This window comes from Podarcis pityusensis, assembly GCF_964106645.2.
Source record: "Podarcis pityusensis genome assembly, chromosome: 7".
Classification (NCBI taxonomy): domain Eukaryota; kingdom Metazoa; phylum Chordata; class Lepidosauria; order Squamata; family Lacertidae; genus Podarcis; species Podarcis pityusensis.
This window is the reverse complement of record NC_138031.1, coordinates 65,914,312-65,932,124: the sequence shown is the minus strand read 5'-3', so window position 1 is coordinate 65,932,124 and position 17,813 is coordinate 65,914,312. Positions and strand designations below refer to the sequence as shown.

The window sequence follows — 17,813 nt, the reverse complement described above, 5'->3', positions numbered from 1 at the left end:
CCAGCATGGCTATTAAGAGGTAGACTGCACTTGTACATGGGGGTGCAATGGTGAATAGCTGCTGACAGCTATATCTTCTCTGATTTTTTTCCTAATCCCTTTTCAAATTCATTATTAAAATAATGGCCGTCATATCTCATATTTGCTTAAATTCCACCAGTCATTTCTATGCTGTGTGGAGAAAAAAACACATCTCCTTTTGTTGTCTTGAACCTACCGCCAATCCCCTTTATTGCATAATTCCAAATTCTAGTCAATATTATAACGGAAGAAGTATTTAGCTCTCTGTGCCTTTGTTTCCATCTCCAGTGATTGCATTTTTTTTCACATTCAAGTCTCTGTCCTCACAAGTCAGCAGAAATAAAACTTTCAATTTCTACAATTGAAGCAAAAATTAACCAGTGCGTAGTTTTATTAAGACTGTGGCAAGTCATTCCCAGCCCCAGCCCCACAGCCCCTTAAAGAGCTGGAATTTAGTAACATGATTTCACTCATCATCTGGACATAACACTTAATTACGTAACCTAACTAACGGCAAGAATTGACATAAATGATCACTTTATAGGTTACAATTGGTTAGTTCTGTACTAGAAACAGCTTGAGGGCAACCCCCAGATTGCTTCACCAAAGACAGTACAGTTAATCCATCTCCACATTTGGTATTAAGAGCAGGATTTCCCTTTGGGTATTAATGACATTGCAGTGCCATTGATGGAAGCAGAGAAAAAGCAACAGCAGTGCAGCACGTTGCTCTGTCAGTCCCAGTAAAGAAATACCGGTAGCTCTGGGTTCTCAAGGGATCATTTTTAGATTTCTCTCCCACCAAGCAAATACATTGTGATGTACTTAGACCTGGGAGACCTAGGCATTAAGCCCTGCTCAGCCAAAGAGCAAGTCACTATTGCTTTGTATAGCATACCTTGTTGTGAGGATAAAATTGTGTAGTACGGGGACAAGGAACCTGTGACCCTTTCAGAGTTGTTAGGCTGCCATTCCCATCAGCTGCAGCCTTCCTGGCCAGGGCTGATGGGAGTTGGAGTCTAGCACCATCTAGAAAGCTGCAGGTCCCCTATCTTGAATAAGGGCATGTGGCAAGTGCAAGCCATGGTCCAACTGTCTAGTGATCCAGGAAGAGTGTTGGACAACCAAACGAACACTGAAGGTAAACCACGTTACAGAAATAAGCAACTCCTCTTCAATACATGGTAACCTCAAAATCCCATCTTTCTTCCAAGACAATGTGTTGTCGCTTCAGTTCTCTGTGTTAATGGGGTCCTGCTTGGTGCCACAATGATGTGACGCTCCCATGCTGCTGCTCTGCATTGGAGCGTGCTGGGTTTGCCTTGTTCCTCACAGCCATTCTGTCCTTTAGAAAGCTACTCCCATGCAGAGCAGGACGTATCAAACTAGATGGACCAACAGCATATGGCAGTTTTGTACGCCAAATACCTTAAGATCACGCTCAACACCAGGTGTTACACGTACAATGAGTAATATTTTATTTCATTAAAATATATTGGAAACATCTCTTGCAAAAGAGGCGGGTTCTCAATAATTTATTACTATTTACATTAGCAAATTTTGTTTTACAATCAATATACAAAAGAATACTGAAAGGTTCACAGGAGAAAGGGGCAATGTACCATATTCTTCGGAGCTTGGGGGGAAACAAATGGAGCAAGGAACTTGGAATGTATTCTGTTCTTCATTTCCTACACACAACTTCTGGCAATTCCACTAAACACCTCTATCAGTTTTATCTCAGTTTAACCACCATTTCCCCTTCCTCTGGGAACTATAATTTTCAGTGGGTGTTGATAATACTCTGCTGGAGCATGGCTCACAGAAATACAGTTCTTCATATTCCCCCTGAGTAGAAGGAATGGCAATTAAACCAGTTGAGGCCTATAGTTTAGATGTGCCTTTATTAAGCAGCTTCATCACAGTATGTGGTTGAATAAGCTGCGATAACAGGTGCTTTGCCACCCTATGAGCTGGAGCCAAAACCAAGCTTAACACAGCACCATTCAGTAGTTAAAAGGCTTTGAGGCCTGCTTCTGCTGTTACCTCATATGCTTCATGTTAACAGAGCCCACTACTGTCACCACAGAACCAGTTCCCCCTCCTCATCCATGCCATTCAGGCCTACAGAACTTGTCTCTGTGCCATGTCCTCCTTCAGGGAATGTGAGAGTTGTTTATGCTTTCCCCCAAGCCAGAGGCAAGCAGAAGGGACAATGTGGCTGTCACTTTCAAGGACCTCCAGAATTGCACTTGTTTTCTTAATAGCTGTGCATGGAAGCTCTTTCAGAGCCAAAACTCTGCCTGCTGTAGAGCTATTTTGGTCAAGCTTCCAACCCCAGAAGGCAAACAGAGGGGAAGGGCTAGAGTCAAAGTGGGCTAGTGGATTTTTATAAGGGTGCACCTGTTGCTGTAGCACAGCTTTAAAATGTCCACATGTAGATGGATGAAGCTTATTTCTGAATGCATGAGAAGTAAGAATAATGGGGGCCATAAAGGAACATTTGACTCCCATCAGTCCCAGTTGGCATGGACACTGGTCAGGGATGATGGATAGAAGTTGTAGTCCACAAATATATGGTGGGCCACAAGATCCTCATTCATGCCCTAGAGAGCCAGCTGACAATTCTAGTGGAAACCCTGTAATAGTGAGAACGGCAAAGATTTCCTGGTTCCAAGACGGGAGAAATCCTAACAGCATTTCTAGCAGACCCATCCAAAATTCAGGTACAGTTTAAAAATTAAAAAATAAAAATTGTGCATTTCTTTCCCTTTCCCCCAACTTGGGATGCAACTTGCTTGTTTCCTTTATAATTATTTTTATTATTAATTATTATTTCAAGTGAAAAAGACAGGCCCTTGGATGATTAAATAAAACCACAGGCTTAGAATAAGTTAAATTAAGCAATCCATTTATGTGCTTATTTCCTGCAGGCACGCATGACATAAGGCATCTTTCAATGAATGAACTACCATGACACTTGTTAGAAGTTGTCACTCTGAGGAATGAAAACTGAACACAGGAGGTCTTTCATTGGAAAAGGTTAAGAATGTACTTCTGGTAAGAGGGAGCTCGAGGGAGGAGAAATGTGGATGGTCTTTGCAAGTTCTACCGTATATCAGTAAGAACCGGCGCCACTGATTTTTGCACATTCACCAATGATTTGTCAACAGTGTGGTTGCTGCTGATTTTGCTGCATGGCATAGTTCCTTGGCCTATGATGCTCCAGGTGTCTTTGTTTCATTCCCTTTGGCAAAACGAATGTCTCTTTGTCCATTAGAATAGAACGGCATCTTCAAAGCTGCTTCCAGGAACCACGATAAAGAACCAGGCAGAACTGCCAGCATCAAGACAGATGTAGCAAGCCCCTTTCTGCCTTGCATCTCAAGACAAATGCAGAACAATGGGATGGTGAACGCCATGCTTAAAGACGCCCCTCTGATGTCAGCCACAAAGTTCGTTTGGCACTCTTAGTCCAAAATATCAGTTTCAAACGGAACCAGGTGGTAGTATGATAAGTTGGTGACATATGCTGCTGGGTCATCGCTGCCCTCGAGCTCGGAGGTAAATTCGCCAACATTTTCAAACCTAGAATGGGACAAAACAAGGAGTTGACGTCATTCCTGCTTGGTCACGCCACTGTATTAAAAAGGGGAAATGTGCCTTGGGATGGAATGCACATAAGGAAACAGAAATTAAGCTCCTGAGAAGCGGCAGATGCCCTTGACAGAAAGCACCATGGGATAATATATGGCATCGGTAGGCAAACTCAGGCCCGGAGGTCGGATCCAGCCCAATTGCCTTCTAAATCCGGCACCGTGTTTTTACATGAGTAGCAATTGTCCTTTTATTTAAAATGCATGTCTGGGTTATTTGTGGGGCATAGGAATTCTTTCATTCCCATATATATATATATATATATATATATATATATATATGCGGCCCCACAAGGTCTGAGGGACAGTTGACTGGCCCCCTGCTGGAAAAAAGAAAGTTTGCTGACCCCTGGTATATGGTTCTGTTTTCCTAATCACAGTGCTCAAAACCACCAGCTCGTTCACAACAATACCAATGGTGCTAAAAGCCTTTTGCAGGGGAAATAATGATTGGGACATGCCGAGTTTTCTTTGTTGTCCCCAGAAATTCTTTGTTCAGGCTCCATATTCCTTTGCTCAAGCAAAACAATGGTTTGAATTGACTGGCATGCAGATCTAGTAGCTGAAAAGGCTTGAAGGGCTACCAGAAGTATGCAAATTATGCTCAAGTCATACCTCTTGGTTATGGCAAGCCCACTAGACTTCAGAGGCTACACTCAAATGTCCACAGGCCACCATTTGCCATGTCACCAAAAGCTTCCTAATAACTATATAACCAACAGACCAAAATCCTGCACCCCGATTGAAAACAAGCATTTTTCTCTCTAGGTCACCAAAGAGGGTCATGTCAAATAGTAATGATGCTTCATTTTATTATAACTTGGATTGGAGGATGAAGAAAGGAAGTTAACTGAAAAGTGCTATGGCCATGGTTTTTGCAACGAATGCCCATATCTTCACCCTGAGAGCCTTTGACAGCTTCTCCAAAGGCCTTTTTACTTAGCACATAGCAAGCAGTGCAGAAAGAAATCCAAGCTGATATTCAATGCTAGCCCTACTCAAAGCAGGCCCATTGACATTAATTGGCACAGCTAAATAAGGTTCATTACTTTCAACGGGTCAACTCTTGACCAGAACTCTTAGTTATAGCTAAGATGGTAAAAATCTCCTGTTTCTTCCATTTTGATTCCTATGAGGTCACCCACTGACAGTTAACATGACTAAAAATTAATGTAGATGGAAAATGTTGATGGGATCTCGGCTGAGCTTGGCATCTGACGAAGCATGTGGCTGGCCGCATACTGAGGGCTCGTAACTCACCCATCTTCTACTTTAAACAAATGCATAGCTACCCAAAGTGGCTTGATGAAAGTGTAGTAAGCTAAGTTGGTATATTTGGAAGCAAACACTTCATTCCTGGTGTAGTTCCATTCTGTGCACTATACGAACTGGCCTTCATTTCAGGCTGAAATCAAGCAACCACAGACGTTGTTGACAGTCACGTGATATCCTGAATTGAAGTTCACTTGTTCCGAATGGATCATATGGGAACTCCACTAAATGCCCAGGTTAATATTGGCCGCAACGCCACACATTTTCCCTAAGCTGGTGAGAGGACAGAATGTTTAGTTGTGCTTTAGGCCTGTTGTTGATGGCCTTACATGATCTCTTCCTTGTGAATTTGCAACATTTGTGGGCATTATTTGAAAATAATAACCGCCACAGAGAACATGACTTTGTATTCAGTGGCTAGGAAACTGCCCCTCATTTTAGTCATGAACAAATGAGCTTTACATTTTAGCTAAACTAGATGAAAGATATTTGCATTCCCTGCCTCTCTCTTGCTAGGTCATTTACCATCGCAGTATCATGGTCCTTGCAATCTAAGACTTGCTTCTTTGAGGCTAACAAGACACTCTTAGAACATCTTGCTAGGCACGAGAAGGGGCTGAGCTATAAATACTTTATAGTATGGCTGGATCACTTCAGCCGTTCTTCTGAACTAATATAACTGCAGCGATTAAAACACCCGGAAGGCTGCAACAATCAAGCCAATCTAATGTTCCACATGCATGAAAACTCGAGAGGAGAGACTGCCACCTACTGAATCAGAAACACCTCCTTCTGAAGGATGTTGGAAATATTTGTCTGCTTCCTGTTTAATTGAAATTTAAACCAATCCCCCCTGCTGCCTCAATCATCTTGCAAGACTATATAGGTAAGGTAAAGGTTAAGGTAAAGGGACCCCTGACCATTAGGTCCAGTCGTGACCGACTCTGGGGTTGTGGCGCTCATCTCGCTTTATTGGCTGAGGGAGCTGGCGTACAGCTTCTGGGTCATGTGGCCAGCATGACTAAGCCGCTTCTGACGAACCAGAGCAGTGCACGAAAACGCCATTTACCTTCTTGCCAGAGTGGTACCTATTTATCTACTTGCACTTTGACGTGCTTTCGAATTGCTAGGTTGGCAGGAGCAGGGACCGAGCAACGGGAGCTCACTCCATTGCGTGGATTCGAACCGCTGACCTTTTGATCGGCAAGTCCTAGGCTCTGTGGTTTAACCTACAGCGCCACCTGTGTCCCAAAAGGAAAAGGACCCCTGGGCAGTGAAGTCCAGTCAAAGGCGACTATGGGGTTGCAGCGCTCATCTCACTTTCAGGCCGAGGGAGCCGGCGTTTGTCCACAGACAGCTTTCTGGGTCGTGTGGCCAGCAGGACTAAACTGCTTCTGGCACAACAGGACACTGTGATGGAAACCAGAGCTCACAGAAACACCGTGGGGATTTGAACTGCCAACCTTCTGGCCAGCAAGCCTAAGAGGCTCAGTGGTTTAGACCACAGTGCCACCCGCGTCCCTACTATATATTCTATGTGCATAAGCAAGCCCCCACTGAAGCTCATCCAGTGTGACTTCTGCTTCTGCCCCTGACATTCATTAATATGAGAAAGAGTACCAGTGGAGGATTTAGCTGTGTGGAGTATGATTGCACAAGTGTTGCAAGATCCCTATGGAATAGCTGGCCACTCAGATTAGGGTATGTACACAACAAGATCCTTGCATGCTGTTAAGACAAAACAGGCCACTGCTGTGTGCAAGGATCTGAAGACTGGAACCACTAGATCTAGTCCAAAAATGCTGCAAACCAACTGTCGATCCATTTTATTGTTATCGTTTTGGTTTTCAATCTTTTCTTTCCTCCTCCTTTCTCTTCTGTCTTGACCTATGAAGAGTTCAGTTTTTACACTGCAAATATTTAAGTTCTTGAAGATACTGTTATCTGAAGCTAATTAACACTACTTGAGGTGACACATCAGTTACCTGCCAGAACAGAATTTCCTAGGGATCTTCTGCAGTGAAGATTGTCAACATAGCTGCCTATGAAGACAGCATTTAAAAGTTTGGTTTGGTTGCTATCTGTAAACTCTTCTCCTATCATTAAAGCAACATAGAAAACAATATTTGCAGTGGATGGGAGATAGAAAAGAGAGTGTTTTCAGTACTATACTAATGCCAACTGGGATTCAGCATTAGTAATATAATAACCACCTGCCTGACTCATAGTAGCTGTATTAAGAGTGTGTGTTGTTTGTTTGTTTGTTTGTTTGTTTGTTTGTTTGTTTGTTTGTGTGTCAATAGCCCACTCACCAGCATGATTGGGTTGGATAAGGTTCAATACACAATCCCAAGCAATTGAAGGGAAGTTCACAACATAAATATATATATATTCAAAGAGAAGACAACATAAAACTGATCACACAATTGGAATCTGTTGCTGCAAGGGAGCCGTTGTGCTGATATAAAAACTAAAGGAGTGCTCTTGTGCTGGACTGGTACATTCAATCTGTAATGACTCTCTGCCACACATTATAATGGAAAACGCTAAGTCAAAGGAGTCCCACTTTGTATGTTAATTTATACAGGAGATTCGGATCTACAAGCGACTCATTGCTTGTAAATCTAAATTTCTTATGAATGCCCAAATAAATTCAAGTCTTTGGATTCTCAGCCTCATCATGTTGCTGTGGTAATGGGATAAAGACTGGCGTTTCAGAGCTCTGCCACTGGGATGGGTGTCCAAATTATATTGAACTAGGTAAAGGCATATAGAATTTCATTCCTTGATTCATGCTGTCTCCTCTCACTACCTGCCCCTAGCTCTGATTCAACTCTCCTCTCTAATGTCTGCCCCCATTCAATTCCTCCCTCATGCTTTTACATTCAACCCAATCTTGGTAGAATGGAAAAACATATTGTCTAACACAGGGTGATACCTGCTTTTCAATATTGCACTATAGCACCAGCTAAACATCGCTATATATCGATATATCACAAAGTCTGAAATAAGGATGGAACGGGGTACCTTTACCTTTACCTTTTTATGTAGAGGCAAACAGTAGGGCTGGGTGATGCCTGGTTTTCAACATGGTGCTATATCGCCAGCTAAACATCATGATATACTGATATATCACAATGTCTGAAATAAGGATGGAGCTGGTTTTCAAAATTGTGTTATATCATCAGCTAAACATTGCGATATACTGGTGTACAGTGCTTGTTTCCTAGAAAAATAGGTGCCGGAACTCACCGTGAAGTTGTTACAGTAAGTCCCACAATTTTTAACAACAACAAAAAAGAGGTGCCAGTACTGCATACTCTTGAATACCCCATGGGGGAAAAAAGCACTGCTGGTATATCACAATGTCTGAAATAAGAATGGAGTTTTGTAGAGGCATTGGCTGGCTTCACAGTTTTTCCCACATTGTGATTTTTGCATAGCACACAGACACACACATCATGATTCGCAATATATTAGCAGGTCAAAATTTATGAAACCGCTATCACAAAAGGGACTTCAAACGAGTTTTGGACGATATATCGTCTAGCCCTAATATTGTTCCCTCCCTGTCATCTTCCACCTCAATATAAGTTCTCAGACTTGTATCTCCAGTCTACTTTTCCTCCAGATTATGCTGCTCTTGGTAGTATGGGAGGCATTGGTCCACGGTAAACTCTCACCCCAAACTTAGATCCTGTTTGGGGTGGGGCATGGAAAAGAGGCGATATATTTCATCAAACAGCTTCGTCTAACATTTTGCTTCTTGATCAACCCTGGGATGACACAAAATGATGTTGAGAATGGGCATTTATGTTTACGGGTGGAAATATTCATTCAAATACCATGTATACTTACAAATGTTCTGCTGAATCGACATCTAAGTGCTTTTCTTTCCCATTTGGTATACTGTGATCAATGACTATTGTTTCAGTGTTGGCTAAACAAAACCCATTAGATCGCATGATTTCTATGGAAGAAGAAAGAAAAAGGGGAAACATCAATATATGAGGACTAATCCCAGAAAGAAACGTGTGCCTACCTAACAAATGAGATCACAAATCAAACATTATTTGAGGAAAAGGAGACATAAATATTTCCCCCCACAAAGGAACACACCGATACAAATTTACTGTAAGCATCTCTGCTTTATGGATTAAGCCTTAGCGAAAGGAAATTTATGGGCCATCTCTTGGATAAACAGCCCCTTTAGAAATCACTGGCAAATTCCAATTGTTCTCAGACAGAAAGCATCTTATGGTCTTTCTAGCTGTAAGACGTCAGTGATGTAAACATCCTTGAGGAGTCCACAAGGAAAAAAATGAGGGGGTGTATGTTGTTGTTGTTGTTGTTTAGTTGTGTCCGACTCTTCGTGACCCCATGGACCAGAGCATGCCAGGCACTCCTGTCTTCCACTGCCTCCCGCAGTTTGGTCAAACTCATGTTGGTAGCTTCGAGAACACTGTCCAACCATCTCATCCTCTGTCATCCCCTTCTCCTTGTGCCCTCCATCTTTCCCAACATCAGGGTCTTTTCCAGGGAGTCTTCTCTTCTCATGAGGTGGCCAAAGTATTGGAGTCTCAGCTTCAGGATCTGTCCTTCCAGTGAGCACTCAGGACAGATCCATTCCTTAAGAATGGATAGGTTTGATCTTCTTGCAGTCCATGGGACTCTCAAGAGTCTCCTCCAGCACCATAATTCAAAAGCATCAATTCTTCGGCGATCAGCCTTCTTTATGGTCCAGCTCTCACTTCCATACATTGAGGGGGTGTATGACCACAGTTAAAAGAAGTGGAGCAATTGGTATTTAAATAACCCTACCTCCCAATAAGATCCTTTAAGCCCATGGTCTAAAATTACCAATTGGGCCAAACTGAATCATGGGACATGCCCAATCAGACACCCAAAACTGAACTTGGAGAGCTGAAAGCATATTTTAGGGTACAATGCCGCCCTCCCACCCCACCCCGAGAAATTGCATTGATAAGTGGGATCTATTGAAGTGTTAATGTTGTGAACCTTTCACTTATTTCCACGTATAGCTCTGGTGGCAGCGACCCAAAAGTGCTTTATTTGCTAAGCAGAATCAACAAGGGCAAAAGGTTGGATGGGCAACTACATGAGAACACTGACTCCTGCTGGCTATATGTGGCATTTCATTCTTCTTTGGGTCAGCCTGGATAGCTTAGTTGGTTAGAGCATGGTGCTGATAATGCCAAGGTTGCAAGTTTGATCCCCGTAAGGGACAGCTGCATATTCCTGCATTGCAGGAGGTTGGACTAGATGATCCTTGGGTTCCCTTCCAACTCTACCATCCTATGATTCTATATAATGTGTGTAAATAATGCCAGTGACCTTCTTCCAAACAAACTGACTCCTGCATGAGCACTGTACCCTTGGAATAGCTCCCCACTTGGAAGTGGGACGCATATGCATAACAAGAAACATTTGACTTTTGATTCCTCAACTGTGACAGAAACCGTTATGATGGGGATTGTAAACTTCTCAGTATTCAATTAGCGTGGGAGGCTGCAATTCTGTTTGTCTTGAACTGAATTTTGCCAAGAAATGACAGCCTTTGGTAACAGATTTTCAATGGGAGGAAAAGAGAGGGGGGAGGAGAGAGAATGAAAGGGCTCTTGTACCTTACACGCCAGTGTTTTGTGCAAAAATAATGGAGACATTCTCTAATTAGGTACAGGATTTTAAAGCCAGAAACTTTATTCCGGGAACCCCTAAAAGATTTTGCTCACTTTGTCACACTAACCTGGCTGTGCAAGATGAAACTAAACCGTCTGTTATTTTTGGTTTTAAGCATATTCTCATTATCTTCACTCAGACACAACACTTGAGCAGAAGGAGGATTCTTCTGCCTATTCTGAGCTTAGTAAAAGCACATTTATTGTTAAGTTTTCTATCAGTTCCCTGTCTCTGCTGCCCTCCTTCTCCTAACCCATCAGGAAGGGCACTTAAAGTATGACTCATCTTCTGCAACAAAGGATTGTACTGCAGACTGAGACGTAAACTCCAGACTCAAGCCTCTTACCATCTGGTATGCTTTCCTTCCTCTTTAATCTGGAGAGAGACTGTTTTGGGAACAGGCTTTTCTTTATTGAATACAAAACATGTCCTCCCTTTCCCCTTTCCAATCTTCTTTGGATGATAACAAATGGCCAACAAACAAAACCGCAGCAGATCCAATGTGAAATATGACCAGAATATTATTTTGCTTTGCTTTTCTCCCCACACAGAATCATAGAATTGTAGAATTAGAAGAGACTCTGAGCATCATCCATTCTAACACCCTGCAATGCAGGAATCTCAACCAAAGCGCACCATGCTGGCCAGCCAAACTCTGCTTAGAAACCTTCAAGGAAGGAGAGTCCACCACCTTATGAGAGAACACATTCCGCTGTCAAACAGCTTGGAATTGCCTTTCTTGCAATTTGAATCCATTGGCTTGGACCCTACCCTCCAGAGCAGGGCAAGCTTGCCCCATCTTCCCCGTGACAGCCCTTAGATATCTGAAGATGGCTATCATATCTCCTTGCCAACAAAGGTCCGTATAGTAAAAGCTATGGTTTTCCCAGTAGTGATGTATGGAAGTGAGAGCTGGACCATAAAGAAGGCTGATCGCCGAAGAATTGATGCTTTTGAATTATGGTGCTGGAGAGTCCCAGGGACTGCAAGAAGATCAAACCTATCCATTCTGAAGGAAATCAGCCCTGAGTGCTCCCTGGAAGGACAGATCCTGAAGCTGAGGCTCCAATACTTTGGCCACCTCATGAGAAGAGAAGACTCCCTGGAAAAGACCCTGATGTTGGGAAAGATGGAGGGCACAAGGAGAAGGGGACGACAGAGGACGAGATAGTTGGACAGTGTTCTCGAAGCTACCAGCATGAGTCTGACCAAACTGCGGGAGGCAGTGGAAGACAGGAGGGCCTGGCGTGCTCTGGTCCAGGGGGTCACGAAGAGTCGGACACGACTAAACGACTAAACAACAACATCATATCTCCTCTCATTCCCTGTGGATCACCCAGTCAACAGAGCATGAGACACTTAATCTCAGGATTGTGGGTTTGAGCTCCACATTGGGCAAAAGATTCCTGCACTGTAGGGGGTTGGATCAGATGAGCATTGTGGCCCCTTTCAACTCTACAATTCTATGATTCTTATCCAGGCTAAACATACCCAACCGTTCCTCATCAGGCTTGGCTTCCAGACCCTTGATCATCTTGGTTGCCCTCCTCTGCACATATTGCAGCTTGTCAACCTCCTTCTTAAACTGTGCCTCCCAGAACAGCACACAGTATTCCAAGGATGGTCTGACCAAGGCAGAATAGAGTGGGATTATTGCTTCCCTTGATCGTGACACTAGACTTCTGTTGATGCAGCCTAGAATAGCATTAGCTTTTTTTTCTTGCATCCTTGAGACTACAGCTTTTCTCTTCCAAGGTTAAATACTACCTTAGCAGTTAGCAAAAACACTGGATAATTCTACCCTGCAAGATTCTAGGAACATAGGAAGCTGCCTTACACTGAGTCATCCGTGCGTCTAGCTCAGTGTTGTCTACACTGAATGACAGCTGCTCTCAAGGGTCTCTGATAGGGGTGCCCCCCCCATCTGAAGATGCCAGAGATCGAACCACAGTTGCTTCACCAGTGAGTCACAGCCTTTCTGAATGGGACGTCAACTTTCAAAGGAAAGGAGAGGGAATATACAGATCCTATCTCCCTCTCTCCTGCCTGAAGTGGACCTCTGCCCCCTCTGCCTCTTTCCAAGTCCTTCTTTAAATGGTTTTTTGATTCAGTTAGCTCTTCTTCTTCTTCTTCTTCTTCTTCTTGACTGTGGAGGCCAATTCCGGATCGCTCAAACCCCCTGCTTCTAGCATCTCCCAGCTCATCTCTTCTGCAGACTGCTTTTCTGTGTCCCACCATCAGGATCCGGGATCTAAGTTGTTGTCTTCTGTGCCCTCTTGGACAGACGGCTCTCACCACTCTTCCTCATCCAGCCAGCCCCTGACACAATAGGACTCAGCACCTGATGGAGGGCAGTTCTCCTGGACAGGCTGCTGAGCCGAGGGGGTGCAAAACTGAGAAGATACATGATTGAGAAGATCCATTTGGGGTGCCAAATTATGGGCTCACAAATGGCACCATATTATGAAAGATTACCAAAGTCCTCCCACCTGCTTTTTCTTCTTCTTTGGCGATCACTCGTAGCCAAGTAAAATTATCTTCCATAAACACGGTTTTAATAATGAGTCCATCAGTGACTGTGGAGGCCAATTCTGGACCCACACGTCCTTCCACAGTGGGGACATTGGTTTCCGGGCGGGAGTTGATCATGGTGTGGATTTGCCAAGCGTGCCTTCCTCTTAGCACATTCCTCCTTTTCGTGCTGAGTTTGAGCATCTTCAAAGCCCATGACACCTTTGTAAAGGATGTTCTCCAACTGGAGCACTCGCAGGCCAGTGCTTCCCAGTTGTCGGTGTTTATACTACATTTTTTTTAGATTTGCCTTGAGAGAGGCTTTAAACCTCTTTTGTTGAAAGCATTACGCTTTCCATTTTTAAGCTTGGAATAGAGTAGTTGCTTTGGAAGACGATAATCAGGCATCCGCCCAACATGACCAGTCCAACGAATCTGATGTTGAAGAATCATTGCTTCTTTATATGATTTTTGCTTCAGTTAGCTAAAACGTATAAGACTGAATCAAACAAAGCTTTACATTGTGCTTTAGAATCAGAGAACTGGAGGGTTTGAAAGGACCACTAGAGTCATCTAATCCACGCCCCCTGTAATGCAGGAATCTTTTGCCCAATGCGGGGCTCAATTCCATGACCCAGTGATGAAGAGTCTCATGCTTTGTCAACTGAGCTGCCCCAGGGAGTCTTTAGTATGATGTCCAAACACAGCCATTATAGAAAGCTGGTGTAGGCAATGTGGTTCCATCCAGATGTTGTTGGACTACAACTCCCACCCTTCCTGCCACGCTGGCTGGGCCTGTTGCAATCTGGAGTCCAACAAAGTCTGGAGGATGCCACATTGGTTATTTTTGAAAGGGACTTTGGAAGCATCTAACAACATTCGGAAGCATTTTACAGTGGTGGGAGGAACTGCTATTACTCCAACATGTGTTCAGCTCCCTGTGTGACTGTCCTGAACAGTATTATCCAAGATCAGCACACACAAAAACTAGATTACACCCCCTAACCACTTTAGATAATAGCTCCTGCAGAGGTTACTTAAGAATTATCACAGCAGCCCAGATCATCTTGTCAATTACCATGTCTCCAGTAGCATCCAGTTTCAAAGAAAATTAGAAGGCATGGAGAAACAATGAAGTAATTCTCATTTTTGGAGTAAAATCCTTTGAGAAGCCTTAGGAAAGGGGGGGAGGATAGAGCGGAAGTGACTCTCATTTGAACCATATGGATGAAGATGGGTAAAACAATCATATTAACTATTGTCGCTAAAGCAAGTTGATAACTCTTACCTGATATTTTAACTGGACTTTGAAAGCTTGGTTGAATTTTATGGACATTGTCGTTTTTTAACACCTGATCTAAAGGAGATCTTTCGAAGAAGGTGAGGACGACTTCTGATCTGGAGTACTGGAGAAAAAGGATAAAAAAGAAAAATATAATTACAAGAGCTCAGGAACGGGAGGAAATCTCATCTGAGAATTCATTTTCATGGTTGCCTTTATTTACTGAAGGAGCACATTCTAAGCAGGGTCAACAAGACACAATAATGGCAGCCATGTGTGTTTAAACATGGAATTGCCCCAATAATATAGGAAGTGAAAGAGTGGGATCTGGTTTTAACCACAAAGGCAACACACAGATGAAGGGTCCAGGATCCCCTCTGGGCTTGCCACCTACTTCTTTGCTGCCCCTAGAGAGAAGAATAGAAGAAAAACCTGCTGGGTCACATCAATGGTACATCGAGATTAGCATCCTGTTCTCACAGTGCCCAACTAGATGTTTGTGGGACACCGTGGAGCAGAACATGAACACAAAAGCATTCTCCCCCCCCCCCTTACCCCATAGTTTCCAGCATCTGATATTCAGAAGCATTACTGCCTCTGACAGTGGTTGGTAGGCATCCGTAACTTTATCCTCCATGTCTAATCCACTTTTAATCCAAGTTGGTGGCCTTAACTGCCTCCTATGGGACCAAGTCTCATGGTCCTAGATCAGGCATAGGCAAATGTGGCCCTCCAGGTGTTTTGGGACTACAACTCCCATTATCCCTAGCTAACAGGACCAGTGGTCAGGGATGATGGGAGTTGTAGTCCCAAAATATCTGGAGGGCTGAGTTTGCCTATGCCTGTCCTAGATCTTCCAAAATTCAGTCCTATGGGTTGCCCATGGGTTCTGGTGCCATGAGAGAGGGAGAAAAACTTTCTGCTATCCACTTTTCTCCATACCATGCCCAGCTTTAGAAAGTTTTCAAAATGGATGGAAGCTGATTCGAGAGAAAACACATCCAACAGCAGTTTTCCCCAAGAAGCTCCAGGATAGATGCGGATTGTGGCTACTGTCATGAGTTTGCGTCTTCCAACACTACTGCGGCGAGAGCACTGGAGGCAGGATAAATGGTACCCAGCCTACATCCCCCATGAGCTATGCACCACACTGGATACATCCTGTCACTCCTGTTGGGTCAATCCTTTTACAAAGAGGGAGGGGAAGATCGACCCCATTCTCACAACAGCCCTGCTTCCATGTCAGCTGTAGATCTACAACGTTTCTCAGCATTTGCTTGGCGGGTTTGTTTCTGCATTTCTTAGTGGTGACGAAAAGGTGGAATCAACTCTCCCACACAGTATGCGCACATAACAACCGCTAGCGTTAAGCAAGCAACGTCCAAGTGTCTCTCTCAAATTGCAATGGTAGTGATTTCAATGGGCAATCATTGCAATGGCTGTTTGATTCAGTGTTGGACTGAATCAGACCACTGGTCCACCAAGTTCACGGTGGTCTGCATCTGCTGGCAGTGGTTTTCTAGGGTTTCAGCCCTACCTGGAGAGACCGGGGATTGAACTTGGAACCTTCTGCATGCAAAGCAGATGGCGCTACCATTAGGTTACAGCCCTTCCCCAGTGCAGGCTGCCCAACGGATTGAGTTTCACATGGAAAAATGCTATTCGCCTATTACCTTCTATGGATTTCCATAAATTCCAAGAATGGATGCAACTGAATGGAATGAGGGATTTATTTAGCAGAAAGAATCAGAAGCCCAGAGACCAAAACAAGGAAAATGACCCATGGGGAAGCTGAGAATACAGAGCTAGTTTATCACAGCTGTTAAGACCACAACCTATAAGGTGGTAGCCCCGTTTTTCATCAGTAAGTCTTCGCATCTGCTCCACTTACCTTCCAAGGCATGTTTATAATATTCTTAAGGAGCTTCTCTACTTCATTAAGCCTGGCCTCTATGTCGTGAGACTCCTTAATGGTGATTAGTCCTGGAAACAAAGAAGATCTGTAAGGAACGTGGGGTGTGGAGAGACCAAACACACAGCATCGTATAGAGGAACCATCTTTTCATTTTCTTCAGTTATATGCATTCAGGTATGCATTTAATGCTGAACCTATCCTAGCCTGAGGACTTCAACATGGTGAAAAATCAATTAGACAGCTGATTTTATTAGAAGGCTATGATGCATATTCCTCAGACCTTTGCTAGATCTAAGCCTGCCCACCATACATCACTATCAAATGAGAGTCTAAAAAGATATATATTAGGTCTTATGGCAATCTGGATTGCATTATGGATGCTCCATCTATCATTGGCAGAACACTCAGAAAGCAGCACAAGGGAGGTTCAAAGACCTCAGGTGTAAAGGGTTTCTAAAATTAATCTAAATTTTAGCTTTGTAGAGTGTCCATACAGTTCCACAACTGCAAGGTCACCACTGAGAAGGCCTCCTCTTATTTCCTAGACGTGGCACACACTGATGCTAAGAACATAGGAAGCTACCTTCCACTGAGGCAGCCCATTGGTCCATCTAGCCAGACATCGTCTACCCTGATTGGTGGTGGCTCTGTGGGGTTTCAGATGGAGGACATTCGCAACTCTACCTCGAGATGTTGGGATTGAGGTAGGGACCTGTTTCACACAAGGCTCTACCACTGAGCCACAGCTGCTCCCGACCCTTGGTTGACCTTTAAGATTTCCCTGCCCCATGTTTCCATCCTGGGTCACAACTCTGACTCTAGGGAACAGCCGCCTCCATGGAAACTCATCAATGCCAATTGTTCTGGAACTTCTAGAGGCAAATTAAGACTTAAAAGGCTAAAGGTAAAGGGACCCCTAACCATTAGGTCCAGTCGGGACCGACTCTGGGGTTGCGGCGCTCATCTCGCTTTATTGGCCGAGGGAGCCGGTGTACAGCTTCCAGGTCATGTGGCCAGCATGACTAAGCCGCTTCTGGCGAACCAGAGCAGCGCACGGAAATGCCGTTTACCTTCCCGCTGGAGCGGTACCTATTTATCTACTTGCACTTTGACGTGCTTTCGAACTGCTAGGTTGGCAGGAGCAGGGACCGAGCAACGGGAGCTCACCTCGTTGCGGGGATTCGAACTACCGACCTTCTGATCGGCAAGTCCTAGGCTCTATAGTTTAACCCACAGCACCACCTGCGTCCCATAAATTAAGACTTAGTGTTAACCAATTTCACTGAGCATATATCAGATTGTTATTGCCTTCTTTTAAATGTGTGTGTTTCCGTGTGTATGTTTTAATTACTGGTTTATGTTACCATGAACTGGCAATACATCTACCATAAGGGAGAGGCATCTGTGTGAAGGTCACAATACCTCTGAATGTGTTTTATTTTAAGCCATAGGAATG

General features: G+C 43.9%; 1 protein-coding gene across 1 annotated transcript in view; it reads right to left on the bottom strand.

The window, feature by feature from the left end:
* Positions 1 to 1,475: 1,475 nt before the first annotated feature.
* PXDC1 (PX domain containing 1) overlaps positions 1,476 to 17,813 on the bottom strand; it is a 36,773-nt gene continuing 20,435 nt past the window's right edge. Inside the window, exons 2-5 of the mRNA XM_081015029.1 lie at positions 16,334 to 16,425; positions 14,449 to 14,566; positions 8,808 to 8,919; positions 1,476 to 3,609 (exon numbers count right to left, since the gene is read on the bottom strand). Coding sequence (XP_080871155.1) covers positions 3,492 to 3,609; positions 8,808 to 8,919; positions 14,449 to 14,566; positions 16,334 to 16,425 — 440 coding nt within the window. The 3' untranslated portion in view covers positions 1,476 to 3,491. The remainder of the gene's footprint in view (positions 3,610 to 8,807; positions 8,920 to 14,448; positions 14,567 to 16,333; positions 16,426 to 17,813) is intronic.